We start from the raw sequence: 14,903 nt of genomic DNA, 5'->3' as shown, positions 1-14,903 counted from the left end.
CGCGCGAGGCGCAGAACCGCCGCCTGCGAGGGATGTATCGAGCGCACCCGCCGGGCTTGCGCGTCGACTCCGCGAGCGCCATCTCCGCGCGCTTCAGCTGTTGGTACATCTCTTCCCACTCGGGGTCCCTGGCGATGATCTCCCTGCTGCTCTTGATCCCAGTCGTCGCCTCGTAGGCGTCGTCGCGGCGCTTGAGCTCATGGCGAAGGCTGGCGAGCGGCGATGCGTCCATCGCGTCGGACTCGAAGCCCATCCGTCGTCCGAATTGCCGATCACCCGATTCCACCTCGGGACCGCGCGCTGACCCCAACGACGCTCGACGCCGCCGATCTCTGTTCCCCGCCGCGCGAGGAGCCCGCGCGGGGCGAAAGGGCTCGAGGCTGGACGGTTCACCGGAAGACACGCGCGCGTCTCTTTCTGTTTCACGAAAAAATCTCAACGAAAACTCGCGGCGCTACCCGGTACTCGCTCACGCCTTGATGACGTACGACGACGACTCCGCGTCCTTGAGCCACCCCGCGGGTCCCCCGAACGTCGTGCCAAGCATCCCCCTCGCGTCGTCCCCGAGGCTCGCGACGAACAGCGGCGGCGTGTCGAGCACAGCCGCGGCGCGAGCGGGCCCCCCTGTCAAAACCAACGCGTGAGACGCGCCATTCGCCATCGATCCATCGCGTTCGACGGACGTTTCGACGCGCACCGGCGCGCCGCCGGTGACGCGTCCCGCGGCGGCGCGTAACCCCTCCGCGAACCGCGCGGACTCGAACGTGTCCGCGACGGTTGATTCGATGTCCTCCTGAACAGCGCGGAGCAAACGAGCTCGGCGCTCGTCACGGTCCTTAGTCAACGCCGCGAGCTCCTCGCGCATCGCGGTGAGTTCCTGCTCGAGCCTGGCGAAGTCCGCCTCGGTCCGAAGGTTGGGCGGGGGCAACATGTCGGGCGCGAAGCCATCGATTGGGTCCGCGCCGGTTCGGCTGCCGCCGCCGCGACGGTTCGTCTTCCGGCCGAACCGTCCGCGCGGGCGTCGACCCGCCGCGTCCTCCGCCGCCTCCCTCGCCGCCTGCGCGTTCCTCGCGTGCATCTCGTTCAGGTACGCGCGCGTGCGCACCGCCAGGGCTTCGTGCGCCTCCAGCGCCGACGACGCGCGAGCTAACCTGGCGTCCGTCGCCTTGAGACCGTCGGCGTGCGCGCCGAGCCTTCGCTCGCGGGCCCTCGAGCTGGCGACGATCCTTTGGCCCACGTCCCTCGCGGCGGATGCCGCCAACGACGCGGCGCAGATCCCCTCGAACGTCCCAACCTCCACGCTCTGCATCATGTCCGCGAACGGGGTGTTCTGGACCACGAGGAAGTGGCCGACCCACCCGCCTTTGTCGCACAGGAAGTTGTCCATCGCGTTGGCGAAGTTCCACCACGCGCAGCTCAGGCCAAAGTACAGGGTGAACCCGTGCACCATGGCAAAGTGCGCGACGGGGCCGACGTTAACCTCCTGCTTTTCGTCGTTCGAGCCGCTCTTGCCGCGCTTGCCGCCCGCGCCGTTCGCCTGCTGTTGACTGACGGACTGCGCCCACGCCCCGAGCACCTCCTCCGCGGTTCCGTCCTTGACCATCTCCCGCATGTACTCGCGCATGAGCTCGTCGTCGTTGAGAGATTCGTCTTCGTCGTCGTCAAGACCCTCCATCATGTCCTCCTCCTCGTCATCCTCGTCGGCGGGAACGTCGCCGAGGTCGTCCTTCGCGTCGCCGATCAATCCGCCTCCGCCTCCGCCTCCGCCGCCTTGCTTCCCGCCTCCCTTTCCCGAGAGGCCGGGTATTGCAAAGGCGCCCAGCTTTTGGTTGGATTTCGTGTTTGAAAGCGCGGTGACCGTCAGAGCCATCAAGCGTCTCAACGTCGCCCGCCGCGCCGCGTTGGCCTCCGCCGCCTTGCGCGCCTCGATCGCGACCGCGCGACGAAGGATCCTGTTGAGATCCTCCATGTCGAAAAACCAAGGCCTGTACGTGTCAGCCCTGGGCTTCCCGTCGACTTCCGCCCCGTCCTCGCCCCCCGCCGCCTCCCTGTTCACCCGCACGTGGACGTGCGGCGAGGAAAACACGGGCTTATCGACGGGATACGAATCGTCAGCCACCCACCCGCCGAGGTCTTCGCGCTGCGCGTACGCCGTGAGCAGGAGGTCGTACTCGGCGGCGGTGGCGTCCTCGATCCTCGGTTCCTCGGCAAACCCACCCGGGGTTTTGAGGTTTACGCCACCGGACTCGGCTCCCTCCCTCTCGGTACCTCCGTCGTGCCCGCCGCGATCCGAATCGTCGCCGCCGTCGACGTCTTCGGTTGTCCGGCGGGTGCCGGAGACGTCCCCTGAACTGACGCGTCCCCTCGTCGACGCCGCGAGCTGTGACGCGACCCTGCGCCACGTGGCGATGGACCCGTCGGGGCCGGCGCCGCCGGGAACGGTGACGTTGAGGCTCACCCGCGCCGTCCCGTCGCCGTCACCGCCGCGGGATTCCTCGGACTCTTTGTCCGCGAGGCGCCTGAGGTCCGCGACGAACGACGCGATCGCATCCGCGGCCCACGTTCCGGATCGCATCGGCCTGTCCTCGGATTTGGAGGCGGAGGCGGAGGAGGAATCCGCGCCAAACTTTTCGTCACCCTCGGCCAGGTACCCGGTGAGCAATCCGACCATGTTTCGAGCGATGCCCTCGCCCACGATCCGCCCGTTTCGCCCCTTCACCTCGAGCGGGTCCGTCCTATCCCCCGCCTCCCTCATCGCGAGCCCGACGAGCTCCGCCGCGAGCGTCTTCTGGGACTCTTCGCACGCCACGCCAGCCTGCGCGGCCAACACGGGGTTGCCCCATCCCGCGCACAGGCGCCTATACGCGTCGCCCATCGGCATCGACGCGACGCCGCAAGGACCCAGGGGCACGTCGGACGGGCGGAAGAGCCTGCGTCGGGGGAACCTCCAGAGGCCGAGAGGCCGTCGCACGGCGTCGCGCCATCGCCACGCGAGGTCCTCGGTGAGGAAGTAGGCTGACGAGCCGAGATCTCGCCGGCGGTGCGAGCGGGGGAAGACGAAGTCGCCCTCGCCGTCGTCGTCGTCGGGCTCCGCGGGACGCGGCGTCGATGCCGCGGGCGTCGAGGCCGGGGTATCGGCGCGGGAAAGCGTCGGGGGGAATCGTCGGACGGTCGCATCCGCGGCCTCCTTCGCGTCCGGCTCCTCGGCAACCCCAGCCTCGTTCGCGCGCGTTCGCAGCCGCGACGACGACGCAGGCTTCCTGAACCCGCGTCCGGCGAGCTTCGGGGGCCATCCCGCGATGGCATCCCCCGTCGTCCCGTCCGTGACGTAGTACACGCGTCCGGCGAACGCCAGCGGGACGTCGCCGATGCCGCCGCTCGCCACGCGGCGCACGGGCTCGCCCACGTCCACCGTCTCCCGGGCATCCGTCGTCGGCGAGGGTTCACCGAGCGCCGGATCCGCGTCGCCGCCGTCGCCCTTCCCCTTGCGCCACCACATCTCGCCACGGTATCCAACCTCGGATCGGGGTCACCGGGGATCGGATACTGCGGCGGTGATACGAATCGACCGCGCGCGTCGTCGCTGCGTGCGGGCCTCCGCTGTGGGCTCGGGAGCGCGGTGTCAAATCGAAACGACGCGGAGAGGAGTGCAGCACAAGACATCAGCCAAAACGATGTCACTCTTGTGGAATCTGGGCACAGGGGAGGTGGCGGGGGCCATCATGGCGCGGCGTCGCCTAAGCCGCGTCAAGGTTCCCCTGCGGCTCGTTTTGCCCCTGGTCCTGCTGCACGCGGTGCTTAGGGCCAACGACTTGTCGCTGCTCCACCCGGAGCACTGGTTCGCGTGGAGCGTCGCAGCGGATGCCGTTGGAGTCGAGTCGCATCGAGAGAGCAGGTCGGCTCCGACTCTGCCCGACCCGCAGGAGCTCAAGGCGAGGTGGATGGCTGAACTCAAGCCTCCCAAGGGCGCGGGCATCGATATCGGGTCGGCTTCCAAGGCTTCGTCGTGGAAGGGATTCGATGGAAGCCTCACCAGCGGCGAAGGAGACTCGCTCGACGCGCGCATCCAGAAGGAGCGGGCTGTCACCGACGACGAGGAAGAGGAGTTCGAGGGCGACGACCCCGAGCTCGTCATCCCCGATCCGATGCCCGTCCTCGCGCACAAAGTCGCCAAACCCGAGACGCCCTCCGCGTTCGCCGCGCTCGGCAAGTTCGCCGTCGGGGACACGGTCAGCGCGTGCTTCGCCACGATCGAGATGCTCGACTTTCTCGTCAACTGGCTCGAGCACGCGTCGCGTCTCGAAATGCGAAACGTGCTCGTCATCGCGATGGACAAGCACACGGCGCGATGGTGCGACGAGAACGGCGTGGCGCGGATGGACGCCTCGGATGCCATAGACAAGTCGGAGATGAACGACCCGCGCGTGGAGGTGGCGGACGTGGGATACAGGATGACGAGGGGGTTCAACCTGTTGGGAGAGGCCAAGACGGCGTCCATCGCGAAGCTGTTGGACATGGGACTCGACGTTTTCCTATCGGACGTCGACGTCGTTTGGCTCAGGAACCCGAGCGATTACTTCGAGTCCGGACAGTTGGCCCTCGCGGACGTGGCGGTGACGAGCGATTGCGTGTTTGGGAGCGAGCGACGGCGGCCCGGGTGGAGAGACGAGTTCGGGCAGGACCCCGAGCCGACCAGAGCCAGCGCAAACACCGGCGTGACGCTCTTCAGATCCAACCCGAGGGCGAAGGCGTTCGTCGCCGCGTGGCGCAGAAGGCAACGGCGGACGCGGGAGACGGAGCCGCAGCACAACGATCAGCAGCACTTTCAGTTTACGCTGGCCAGGTCGCACGGGTTCGAGGCCGACACCGAGGTTTTAAAATTTGACAATCAGGCGCCGGATGGAAAGTCAGACAAAGAGATGTTCGTCGACGATTGGATCCGCGGGTTCCGGCCGAGGTACTACTACGCACACGTCGGGATCGACGGCGACGAAGAGACGGTGGAGACTAAGGTGAAGGTTGCCTTACTGCCCACGAACTTGTTTCCCAACGGACACTTACACTTCGTCGCGCATCACGCTGCAAAGCAGGGCTTCGCCGACGAAGTGTACGCCGTGCACGGCACCCACAACTACGGCGGCAGCCCGGGTAAGCTTGGCCGATTCAGAGAGCACGGCATGTGGGCCGTGGACGGAGAGGAGTATTACTTTGGGGATTTAAAGCAAAAGGCGCCGAAGTACCTGAAGGTTCGGTTCACCGTGCCCGAGTACCTGGCGGATCCCACCCCGAACTTAGCGGTTGGTAAGGGCGAGAGGCCCGAGCGCCACCTCAATCTTTTGCAGTGGCAGATTGAGCGGGTCCGCGACGGTTTGGCGCTGGCGAACATAACGGGAAGGACGCTGATTTTACCGCCGATGCTGTGCACGTGCGACCGATGGTGGTACCTGTTCCAGAACTGCACCAACGGGGTCGTGACCCTGCCGTTCGTGTGCCCGAACGACCACGTCTACCTTGAGCCCCTCATGCGAAAGCCGGAGAAGATGTTGCGCTATCGCGAGCACACGTTTCTGCGGCAGCGACGAGAGTTCGCGAAACGCGCGAGCGACCCGAGGCGGCTCGAGGAACGAGCGATACGAAGCGTCGCGAGGTTGACGTTCTGCGAGGACGGCGACGGCGAGGGGCGGTGCGCTCCAACACCGGTCGAAGGGATCATGACGACACTTCCGGGATACGTTCCCGACCCAGAGACTGATTCTCTTCTGGACGCCATAGCCGGAGATCCCGGCAAAGACGTCACGGTCGCGTACGGATCACTGGCCAAACACGTGATGAATGCCCTGGAGGGTAACGAAGACGCGGACATGCTCGTTGTCGACGGTCTTGGTCGGGGATTAAACGAGGGTTGGGACGAAGGCGTGACCCCGTTCGGGGGCTTCGACACGCAGTACATGAACCAGGTGTTCCACAAGGTGACGGAGTGGATCACGGAGTCTTGGTGCTGTTACTTCCACTCGATGGAGGACAGGGGCACCGTGCAGCACCAGATGACTCCGTACGGCAAGCGCAGGAAGAAAAAGGTGCAGGATGTCAAGGTTGATACCGCGGTAGGATCGTGATATTACTTGGTCGCAAATAGTGAATTCCCGGTCTTCCAACTCACTTTGCAGCCGCGACGATCGCCTCCCTCGCGTTAGCGAACGCGCCCACCAGCGCCATCAGCTGCAACCGCTCGTGCGTCACGTAGGCCAGCCTATACTCCACGTCGGCCATGTCGCTTACCAGATTAGCGCGCGCCAGCTGCGGCATGTGCAACCTGAACACGTATTCGACCAAAAGCCTCACGATGTCCGCCAGCGCCAACCCCCGCTCCTGCTTGATGGCGGCGACTTTCGCCACCGCCTCCTTGAAGTTCGAGTTGAGCAGCACGCCCGCGATGGCCTCGATGTCCTCGGGCCTCGGCTGTCCGGTGGTGGCGTAGACGGAGTTCGCGTCGATCGGCCCGTCGCCCTCCTTCGACAGGAACGACGACTGCAGGATGTTCAGCGTCCTTCGCATGTCACCCGCCCCGAGTCGCGTCACCGCGTCGATGGCGTCATCCGTGATTTGGAGGTTCTCCTGACGCACCACGAACTGCACGCGGTCCTTCACGGCGTTTGGCCCGAGGGGCGAGAACCTGAACCTGGTGCACCTCGACTGGAGCGCGGGGATCACCTTCGAGACGTAGTTGCCGATGAGGCAGAAGCGGGTGTGCTTGGTGTACTTTTCGATGATTCGACGAAGCGCGAATTGGGCGTCTTTGGTCATGGAGTCGCACTCGTCGAGGATGATGAGCTTGAACCCGGCGTTGGAGCCGAAACGCATGGTGGACGCGAACGCGCTGATCTCGTTCCTCACGACGTCGATGCCGCGATCTGCGCGTCGGAAGATTCGGGGCGGGAGCGCGTGAGCGTGACCGGAGAAAGGTTTAGGCAGCCACTGGCTGTCGGGGAGCGGTGGTTGTTTTTTTGAAATGGCGGGATCAGGGACGCACCGTCGGAGGCGTTCAGTTCCAGGGTCATCTGCGAAAACTGCGGTCCGTAGAGCTCTTTCGCCACCGCGAGGATCGTGGACGTCTTGCCGGTACCGGGCGGACCGTACAGCAGAAGGTACGGCAGCCGGTCCTGACTGGTGAGCCTGCCGATGGTGTCGATGATGTCCTTGTGCGCGGCGACGTCGGAGAGCTTACTGGGCCGATACTTCTCCACCCACATCTGGTTCTTCTTGGCGTCGTTCGCATCCACGGCGCTCGCCTTCTGCCTCTGCGGCGCGTCGCCGCCGTCGACGTCCATGGCTGCCTCAGTCATATCTCTACGCTCCTATCTCAACAGCCCAGATCCCTCTCCTCCCCGTTCTTTTTGGGGTGCCCGGGCGATCCCTGCGTGGCGGGTTCCGTCGGGTTCGGGTACCGACGCGGGTTTATGCGCTCGGTTCGGCTCTCGCGAGTGCCAACGCGAAACCCGGGAGACGATACGCGCGGCTCCTCGCGCGTCGTGTGCGTGCGATCTAGCGAGCCAGGGGTGAGCAAAGGAGTTTATTTCAAAAGCCTCGGCAGCGAGTGCCGCTGACGGAAAAAGTTGGCCGATACCAAGCCACCACGAACAAACTGGCCCTCTCTCCTCTCATTCATCACGGCACGAACTCGTACGTGCACAGGATAAACGCCGCGCCCACGAGCGTGATGAGCGGGTTGTCCCACGTGTGCGGCGCGATCGCCTCGGTGAGCGTCATCAGCGGTGGTAACACCACCATGTTCACCGCGTACTGACTTTGTGTGAACAGCCGGTATTTGAGACACGGAGCGACAGCGGCCAAGGTGAACGCGTACACGACGAGGCTTCCTTCGAGCGTCCTCTTGAATTCGCCGGCGCAGCATCGGCCTTTGTGCCACATCGCGCGGACCCTGTACGGGTGCCGGCCGAAGTAAATGCCCACGGGTTCCGCGAGAGCGTCGCCGAATACGTTGACGACCATGGGAATCAGGACGGAGTACTCGGCGTGAGCGGGGAGTTGGTCTTTGCGCCACTCGTGGCAGTAGGCGTACAGGCCCAGGATGATGAGGTAGCCGGCGACCATCTGGGTGATGATCCAGGTCAAGGTGTTGGGCCTGTCCTGCGCCCTGTCATACGCTCTGAACGCGAGCATGCACACGGTGGAGCGCCTCCTCGCGGGTTTGATTTGCAGGTAAAAGTTGCAAAACTGAAACCACACGGACCAGCTCACCACCCACACGCTCGGCGGGTACTCCTCCCCTTCCGTCGTCGGCCACGCGAGGTTGAACGCGAGAGGTGTCAAATAGGTGACGACGTGACAGATCTTGCGCGTGTAGCCCACGTTCCAACCGCGCGTCACCACGAGCAGCCCCATCGACGGCAGGATCGTCCAGAACACGGCCGTCTGCACGCCGATCTTCCGCCAAAAATGCCCCGCGAACGTCGGGTTCGTGACCACGCCGTCGTTGACTGCGCCGATGACGTCGCCCAAGGGCCGATGGAGATGCCACCACGAGTTGGGGTCGCCGTACGATAGCGCCGCGAACGCCATCACGTGGATGAAGGTGTAGAACGCGACGTTTCGCATCTCCCGCGACGTCCACGCCGTCGCCCCGTACGCGTCCTCGTCGACGATGGAGAGTTTGGGGTGCATCCCGGTCGGGGATTCGCCGTAGTGCGTCGTCATACCGCTCATGGAGCGGAACACGCTCTGGAACCGCACCGGCCGCCCCATGGAATCGATGAGCTTCTGTTCGTGCTCGTCCGCGACGCGAGCGTCGTGGCCGATGCTCACGCGCGCGACGGTGAGGTCGAGCGAGGTGCGCTTGGACCCCGGCCGGGACGCGTCGGGAGTGGACAGGTTGGGAAGCGGAGATATCGTCTCCTCGTCCGCGACGTCTTCGTCGAAGTCGCCAGAGACGACATCGGAGACGACGACGTCGCCGCGTTCGACGTCGACGTCATCGACGGGCGCGTCCTCCGTCGGCGGCTCGGGGTGCACGGCGACCATCGCGCGACGAGTTGTGGCGAGCCGCGTTGGCCGGTTTTGGCCAACGACGTTCCGTTTCCTCGGAGTTGACGCGAATCGTCGCGATGAGCTTGCGCAGATTCCGACTTCGCGGCACGACTCGAAAGGTACCGTTTCTCCGCAGACCCGCGCGAGCCAGCCGTGTGCGCTCGGGAGCGATGACCGCAGCTCGCGTCGTATCCGCCGGACCAAGCGGCCCCGCGTCCGCCGCGGACGGCCCCACATCGGTCGAGCCGAGGCGCCCGCGGGCACGCGCGCGACGGACGCGCGGGCTCAGACCGTTGGAAGGATCGCCGGAACATCTCGGCTCGGTTCCCCTCGTGGCCGTCGCGACGTGGGTGCTGGGCGTGGTCGTGGGATACATCGTTGGCGTGCGCAGGGGCAGGAAACAACGCGATGATGCCTCAACGAGCAGGTAGGCGCACGCTTCGACCCGAACGCTCCATCTCGACTTCCCGAACCCCCGCCGCCCAACGCCGCGTGCTGACCCGCCATCTTTCCCCCGGACCCCAGCGGCGAGGCGAACCCTTCCGCGAAGACCGCCGCGGTCGCGATGTCCCCACCGATCCGGCGACGCGCCGCCGCGTCCATCAAATCGCCCGACGCCCGACGCACCATCCCGCTGTCCCCGCTGCCCCGCATCGGCGACCACTCCGCGGGCACGCCCCTGAGATCCCCCGTCAAGTACGCAGTCACAAAAAACCTCGCCGAGCGCGCCGCCGCGAAGGACCACAAGGAGACCCATCCTCGGGACAAAGAAAACGCCTCGCCTTCCCCGAAACGGCCCATCGCGAGCAAGTATTCTTCCGCGCAGGCGTGGCTGGACGACGCCACGCACGCCACCCCTCCTCCCGCGGGCATGACCTCCGACGACTATTCATCCGCCAAGGCTTGGCTCGCCGACGTCAAAGACGAGCCCGCGACGGGGTGGACCCGAGGCGACTTCCGAAGGTGGTGCTCGATGAAACTCGGCGACGGTTCATCTTCCGTGTATTGGTGCATCCAGGGCGACCTGTTCGAGTACCCGAGCGGTAAGCTGCTCGCCAAGGTGGAGGGCATAGACGTCGCTCGGTCGGTGGTTGAAAGCGACGGCGACGCGTGCCACCAGCTCAGCCGCAAGCTCTTCGTCTTTCGCGATCCTCGCACGGGCGCGGTCATGAAACAGTTCGACGGCAAGCCCGTGACGCACGTTCAGTACCCGTACCAGCACATCACGTACAGGCGCAACGCGCACGGTCCGGTCACCACGGAGGTTGCGATGGGCGCCGGTAAGGCGCTGACCCGCATGGCCGGCAACGCCGTCGAGGTGCGACGAATCGAGGGCGGCGCCAAGGCGTGTTTCACGTGCCCGGTGTTTCTCGACCTGGACACCGACCAGGGCAAATACGAGGCGTACGAGAACTACGACTACTTCGACGATCGGGATTCCGATGGGGACGCGAACCGGCGCACGCACAGGTGCGTGTGGACCAGGTTCGGGCCCGCGGCGCCGATGACGGAGGACGGTGTGTTGCACGCCCTGGCTTGGCGGGTGGACACGTGGCGCGAGGTGCCGGAAAGAATCCGAAAGTACGTGGAGCGCGAGGCTCCAACGTGGAGAGACGCGCCGCGAGATATGGACGAGATCAAGCGGCTACAGCGGGAGGTGAAGGCGCCGCCGTTCGGGATGTGAAGGGGAGGGCGCGGGCGGAGGAGGGAGGATGTGTAATTTTTATTCGTGAAACTGGAGCGCCGGGTGATCTTTCGCCTTCTCGAAGCTTCGACGATCTGGCGTCTCACACATCGTTCGCGCCGGATCTCGCCTTCCGGACCAGTTCGAGCGATCCAACATGCCCGGAGATGACGCCCCAGCCACCGAAGACGAGGAGCTGAACACCCCGGAGGAGAAGGAGGCGTGGCTCCGCGCTCACGGCGTCGAGATCGAGTCCGCGGAGGATCGCAGGAAGAAAGCCGAGGCTGCCGCCGCCGCGACGCGCCCGCTGGAGCACGTGGAGGGCGTCACGCGCAGGGTAAAGTACGTGCGCATCCCCGCGGACGATTCCGAGCCTTTCGAGCAGCTCGAGATCATCCTCGCGCAAGACGCCGCGGGCGATCAGCTCCCAGACATCCTCCGCCCGAGGTTCATCGGCGGCGGTGCCATCAACGAGAAGATGGCGCGAGAACAGGCCATCCGGCAGCTCGGCGAGAACGGCGCGGCGCTCACCGGCGCGGCGCTCGAGAACGCCAGCGCGCAAGGATCCACCGAGACCTTCGCGCTCGTGCGCCCGTCCCCCACCAACGGCAACACCGGCGTCTACCTCTACCTCGACGAGGTCGGCATGCTCAAGGGCCTGGCGCCCAACGCTCGAGCCGACGGACTCGCGAGGGACTGCGGCTTCGACGGCGTGCAGTTCTACGGCGACATGTTCGTGGGGCGCATCCAGGCTGAACCCCTGCCGATGCGCAACGTCGACTTCGCCGTCGCGGATCTCAGCGTCGGAAGCGAGTGGCTTCGCGCCGCCGCGGCGGAGAACTACAGGCACAACCAGCAAATGTCCGAGCTCCAGGCGGCTATGAAGGACAAGGGAGGAATGACCACGATCGGCTTCGGGGGAGGCTCCGGCGACGGCGAGATGCCCAAGGGCGAGGGAGACGGGTACCGGTGGTCCCAGACGGACGACGAGGTCGAGGTCGTCGTGGACGCGGGCGAGGGCACCAAGGCGAAAGACGTGTGGGCGATGTTCCGCCCGGACCACGTGAAGGTTGTCGTCAACGGCGAGACCAAGTTCGAGGTTGGCGGCGATAAGCCCCCGGGTCTGTTCCGAAAGGTGCGGCCGGACGACTGCACGTGGACAATCGAGAAAGGGAAGGTGGTGGTGACGCTGCAGAAGACGGATGAGCAGCTGTGGCACGACCTCGTCGCCGTGCCGTGAGTACTTTATACCTCCGTACCTTCGTATTAAATATGCAATCGTCAGACGCGCCACCGTGACCGTGGTCACCTCGTAAAACCCTTACTGGAGCAGGCGGCGATCGTATGGATCTGGCTATACCCTCTCTGACGTTTTCTCCTTCTCGGATTTCTCTCTCTTGTCTTTTTCTTACTTGAACAACCTTAAACCCTTGAACTTCCTCTCCTTCCCGACGCCGCCCATTTCCGCGAGCTCCTCCTTCTTATCCGCGAGCTTGTGCTGGAACCCTATCACGCCATCGGCGCCCTGGTAACCCTCGGCCCATCGCCTCAAAACAATGAGCCGATCGTCATCGACGAAATTCACCGGCTCGTCTTGCTTCTTGAGCATGTCCACGGTGCCATCCGCCCACAGCACCCCGAGACAGATCGAGTGCTCGCCTCTCGCCCTGAGCACCGCGGCGCGTACCACGCCGTAGCTCAGCTTCGTGTCCAGAGGGACGTACTCGCTCGCGTGCACCGTCGCCAGTTGTGCCGAATCGGGGTCGTCGTCGAACAATTCGCTTCGAGCGCTGTCGATGAGCGGATACGCCAGGGTCTGCACCAGCGCCCGCGCTATGACGGCCATCTGGTTGACAAAGTCCGGCTCGTACTCTATGAACCTCTCGCCGTTGTGGATCCGGTTCTGGCCGCGCCTCGGGGGCGCCAACGCTAATCTTGCAGTCATATCCTCGGTGTTTTCTCCGACGATGTGCATTGGCACTCCTTCGTCTTTCTCATTCCACAGTTTGCGGAGCATCAATATGATGTTCATCACGCGCGTGTCCCTATGTCTGCCCGCGAGGTTGTGGTTGGCCTGAGTACCTAGCACGATCGCGGCGTCGATCGTGTGGTCCATGATCACGGGTCGCAGGGTTTCCACTTCTGCCGCGTCGCCCTGGACGTGCTTCACGATGATTCCCTTCCACCAGAGTGCCTCTGTCGACGAGCTCACGTGATCCACGCAGTACCGGTCATCCCCAATGGGCTTGAGCTCGATCTTCTCCATCAATTTCTTAAAGTCCTCGCAGGTCACCGCGTTGACGAAGATCACGATGGAGCCGGGCAGCCGCTGCCGGATAATCTCGTTGAGCCTGCTTCGGAGCCGCTGAGGGTATTGCTGCCAAACGGAGCGCCAGCCGCAGACGAGCAAGTTTCTCTTCTTCTTGCTGTTCACCGGCCCGTTCTCAATGCGATTGGCCTCGATCTGGGGGTGCATGTTATGTATTTTCATTGCCTCCCCGGCGTACTCCTCGAAGAGGCCAATAGTTTCGTACGAGTGAACCGGGTTTACTCTCGGGCCGATGAAGATGAGCAAATCGTCAGGCTCGATCATAATGTCCATCCTGGGGCACAGGCCGAAGCCCTGAGAGCGCATATCCTTCTCAGACATACCGGGGCGGATAATCCCGATGAAAATCGCGGTGGTGAACTGCCGCAGCATCTCGCCATAGGTCTTGCCTATGCAGTCGCCCTTGCTGTTATGGGGACCGCTTCGCAAATTTTTGGCAATTCGCCTCCGAATCGCGGGCCCCTCGAAGTCCAGTAGGTCGAGCAAGATGGCGCTCAAACCCGGCTGTGCCGCGCAGTTGAACATGAGGGCGTTGGAGAATTTGGTCAGGTCAACGGGTATCACCACGGGACTGCCGTTATCGTGCGCGAAGCACGCCGCGTCGACGTACTCGCTGGGGTTGGACATTTGCACCACAACCCTCAAATCCGGGTTCAAGCCTGTGCCCGGTGCGGACGTGTACGAGTTTGTGAACAGCACGTGGCGTAGCGCAAGAAGGACGCGAGTCGTGGCGCCGTTTTGAATCGTTCCGTCGCTTTCTTCCTCCTCCACCTGGTCCATCTTCGACATCATGATGAGAATCGCGGAAGCCTTGTGCGCGCCGACGCGAATGAGGTCGTTGACGTTGGTCGGGTCGCCGACGCGGCAGATGATATCACGGCCGAGCTTCGTGCGCCGGGGATCTATCCCCCTCTCAGCGAGAATCTGCTCGAGTTGCTCTTGCATCTCCGCTTTGGACAGCTGATTCGTCATGAGCACCACGTTGGAGACGGCGAGGGATGTGGACGGCGTCTCCAGCAGAAACTTGAAGCGTTTGATCCATGGGAACGGGAACATGTGAAGGAATCGGCGCTCGTTCGTCTGCTGGTACTGCCGCCGCAGAAAACAAGTCTGCACAACTGCCCGAAGCGTAGCATCGTTCCAGCCGAGGATCAGCGTGTGCTTATCCTCCGCCACCTTCGTGTGTCCCTCGGCGATGGAGACGAGGAAATCGTCGATCTTTTTCGTCATGAAACCAACGACCGCCGCGAACATCACGAGGCCAAAGATGACCAGCGACACGTACAGGAACCGCAGTCCCAGCTTATCGGGGACGGAACTGTCCACGCCGGCGGCGATCACCAATGAAAGCGCGAGGTAGATTCCGTCCGCCCAGGAGTCGGAGCCGAAGACGTCGAACTCAGCCACCGAGGGCCTCGCCGCGAGGTAGTGGTAGAGCAACCCCACGAGGACGAGCACGACGGAGGTGAAGACGACGACGAGCTCGAACGGATAGTTGGGATTCGCGGCGATGCGATTCTCGAGCTCGTAACCGAGACGATCGAGGCGGGAGATCCGGGAGGTCATGTTCCTCGGGAGGTCGCGCGCCGACCTGAGCACCTCCTTCTTCGCGACGCTGGCATCCTGGTGTCGATCAGGCATGCCGATGCCAATTTTCTCCAGAAGGTCGGGAACGCCGACCGCCGGTACGAGGTCACCGCTATCCTCGGGCTCCAACCTGGCGTTTGGAGCGATTTCGGTCATTCCTGAACGACGACCGGGGGTTCAACGACGGATACTCGTCGACTCCGACCCTTGTGTGGCGGCTCGGGCAACAACTTTCTGAGGACGCGTATTCTGATCAGG

General features: G+C 64.2%; 8 protein-coding genes across 8 annotated transcripts; 4 read left to right on the top strand and 4 right to left on the bottom strand.

Annotated features, from left to right (window-relative positions):
* Window positions 1-423: 423 nt before the first annotated feature.
* MICPUN_108889 (predicted protein) lies at window positions 424-993 on the bottom strand. The gene has a single exon (XM_002504220.1). The coding sequence runs from the start codon at window positions 929-931 to the stop codon at window positions 470-472; it is 462 nt and encodes a 153-aa protein (XP_002504266.1). The 5' UTR covers window positions 932-993; the 3' UTR covers window positions 424-469.
* A 2,729-nt stretch (window positions 994-3,722) lies between these two features.
* On the top strand, window positions 3,723-6,097 carry MICPUN_61291 (glycosyltransferase family 77 protein; the record flags this gene model as incomplete). Its single annotated transcript, XM_002504533.1, has 2 exons — window positions 3,723-6,032; window positions 6,068-6,097. The coding sequence occupies 2 exons, from the start codon at window positions 3,723-3,725 to the stop codon at window positions 6,095-6,097; spliced, it is 2,340 nt and encodes a 779-aa protein (XP_002504579.1).
* A 59-nt stretch (window positions 6,098-6,156) lies between these two features.
* RFC5 (predicted protein) lies at window positions 6,157-7,343 on the bottom strand (the record flags this gene model as incomplete). The annotated part of the gene is made up of 2 exons (XM_002504219.1): window positions 6,157-6,911; window positions 7,031-7,343. The coding sequence occupies 2 exons, from the start codon at window positions 7,341-7,343 to the stop codon at window positions 6,157-6,159; spliced, it is 1,068 nt and encodes a 355-aa protein (XP_002504265.1).
* A 331-nt stretch (window positions 7,344-7,674) lies between these two features.
* On the bottom strand, window positions 7,675-9,039 carry PCTR (predicted protein; the record flags this gene model as incomplete). The annotated part of the gene is made up of 1 exon (XM_002504218.1): window positions 7,675-9,039. A coding segment is annotated over one exon (1,365 nt), but the record flags the coding sequence as incomplete, so codon positions are not given.
* An 83-nt stretch (window positions 9,040-9,122) lies between these two features.
* Window positions 9,123-9,476, top strand: MICPUN_61288 (predicted protein; the record flags this gene model as incomplete). The annotated part of the gene is made up of 1 exon (XM_002504532.1): window positions 9,123-9,476. The coding sequence occupies one exon, from the start codon at window positions 9,123-9,125 to the stop codon at window positions 9,474-9,476; it is 354 nt and encodes a 117-aa protein (XP_002504578.1).
* A 134-nt stretch (window positions 9,477-9,610) lies between these two features.
* Window positions 9,611-10,729, top strand: MICPUN_61287 (predicted protein; the record flags this gene model as incomplete). The annotated part of the gene is made up of 1 exon (XM_002504531.1): window positions 9,611-10,729. One exon carries the CDS (start codon window positions 9,611-9,613, stop codon window positions 10,727-10,729), a length of 1,119 nt encoding a protein of 372 aa, XP_002504577.1.
* A 157-nt stretch (window positions 10,730-10,886) lies between these two features.
* On the top strand, window positions 10,887-11,969 carry MICPUN_61286 (predicted protein; the record flags this gene model as incomplete). The annotated part of the gene is made up of 1 exon (XM_002504530.1): window positions 10,887-11,969. One exon carries the CDS (start codon window positions 10,887-10,889, stop codon window positions 11,967-11,969), a length of 1,083 nt encoding a protein of 360 aa, XP_002504576.1.
* Window positions 11,970-12,137: 168 nt separating this feature from the next.
* MICPUN_61285 (predicted protein) lies at window positions 12,138-14,801 on the bottom strand (the record flags this gene model as incomplete). The annotated part of the gene is made up of 1 exon (XM_002504217.1): window positions 12,138-14,801. The coding sequence occupies one exon, from the start codon at window positions 14,799-14,801 to the stop codon at window positions 12,138-12,140; it is 2,664 nt and encodes an 887-aa protein (XP_002504263.1).
* Window positions 14,802-14,903: the final 102 nt, after the last annotated feature.

The sequence above is a fragment of the Micromonas commoda genome, chromosome 9 (assembly GCF_000090985.2).
Source record: "Micromonas commoda chromosome 9, complete sequence".
Lineage (NCBI taxonomy): Eukaryota > Viridiplantae > Chlorophyta > Mamiellophyceae > Mamiellales > Mamiellaceae > Micromonas > Micromonas commoda.
This window is presented reverse-complemented; position numbering and strand designations above follow the sequence as displayed.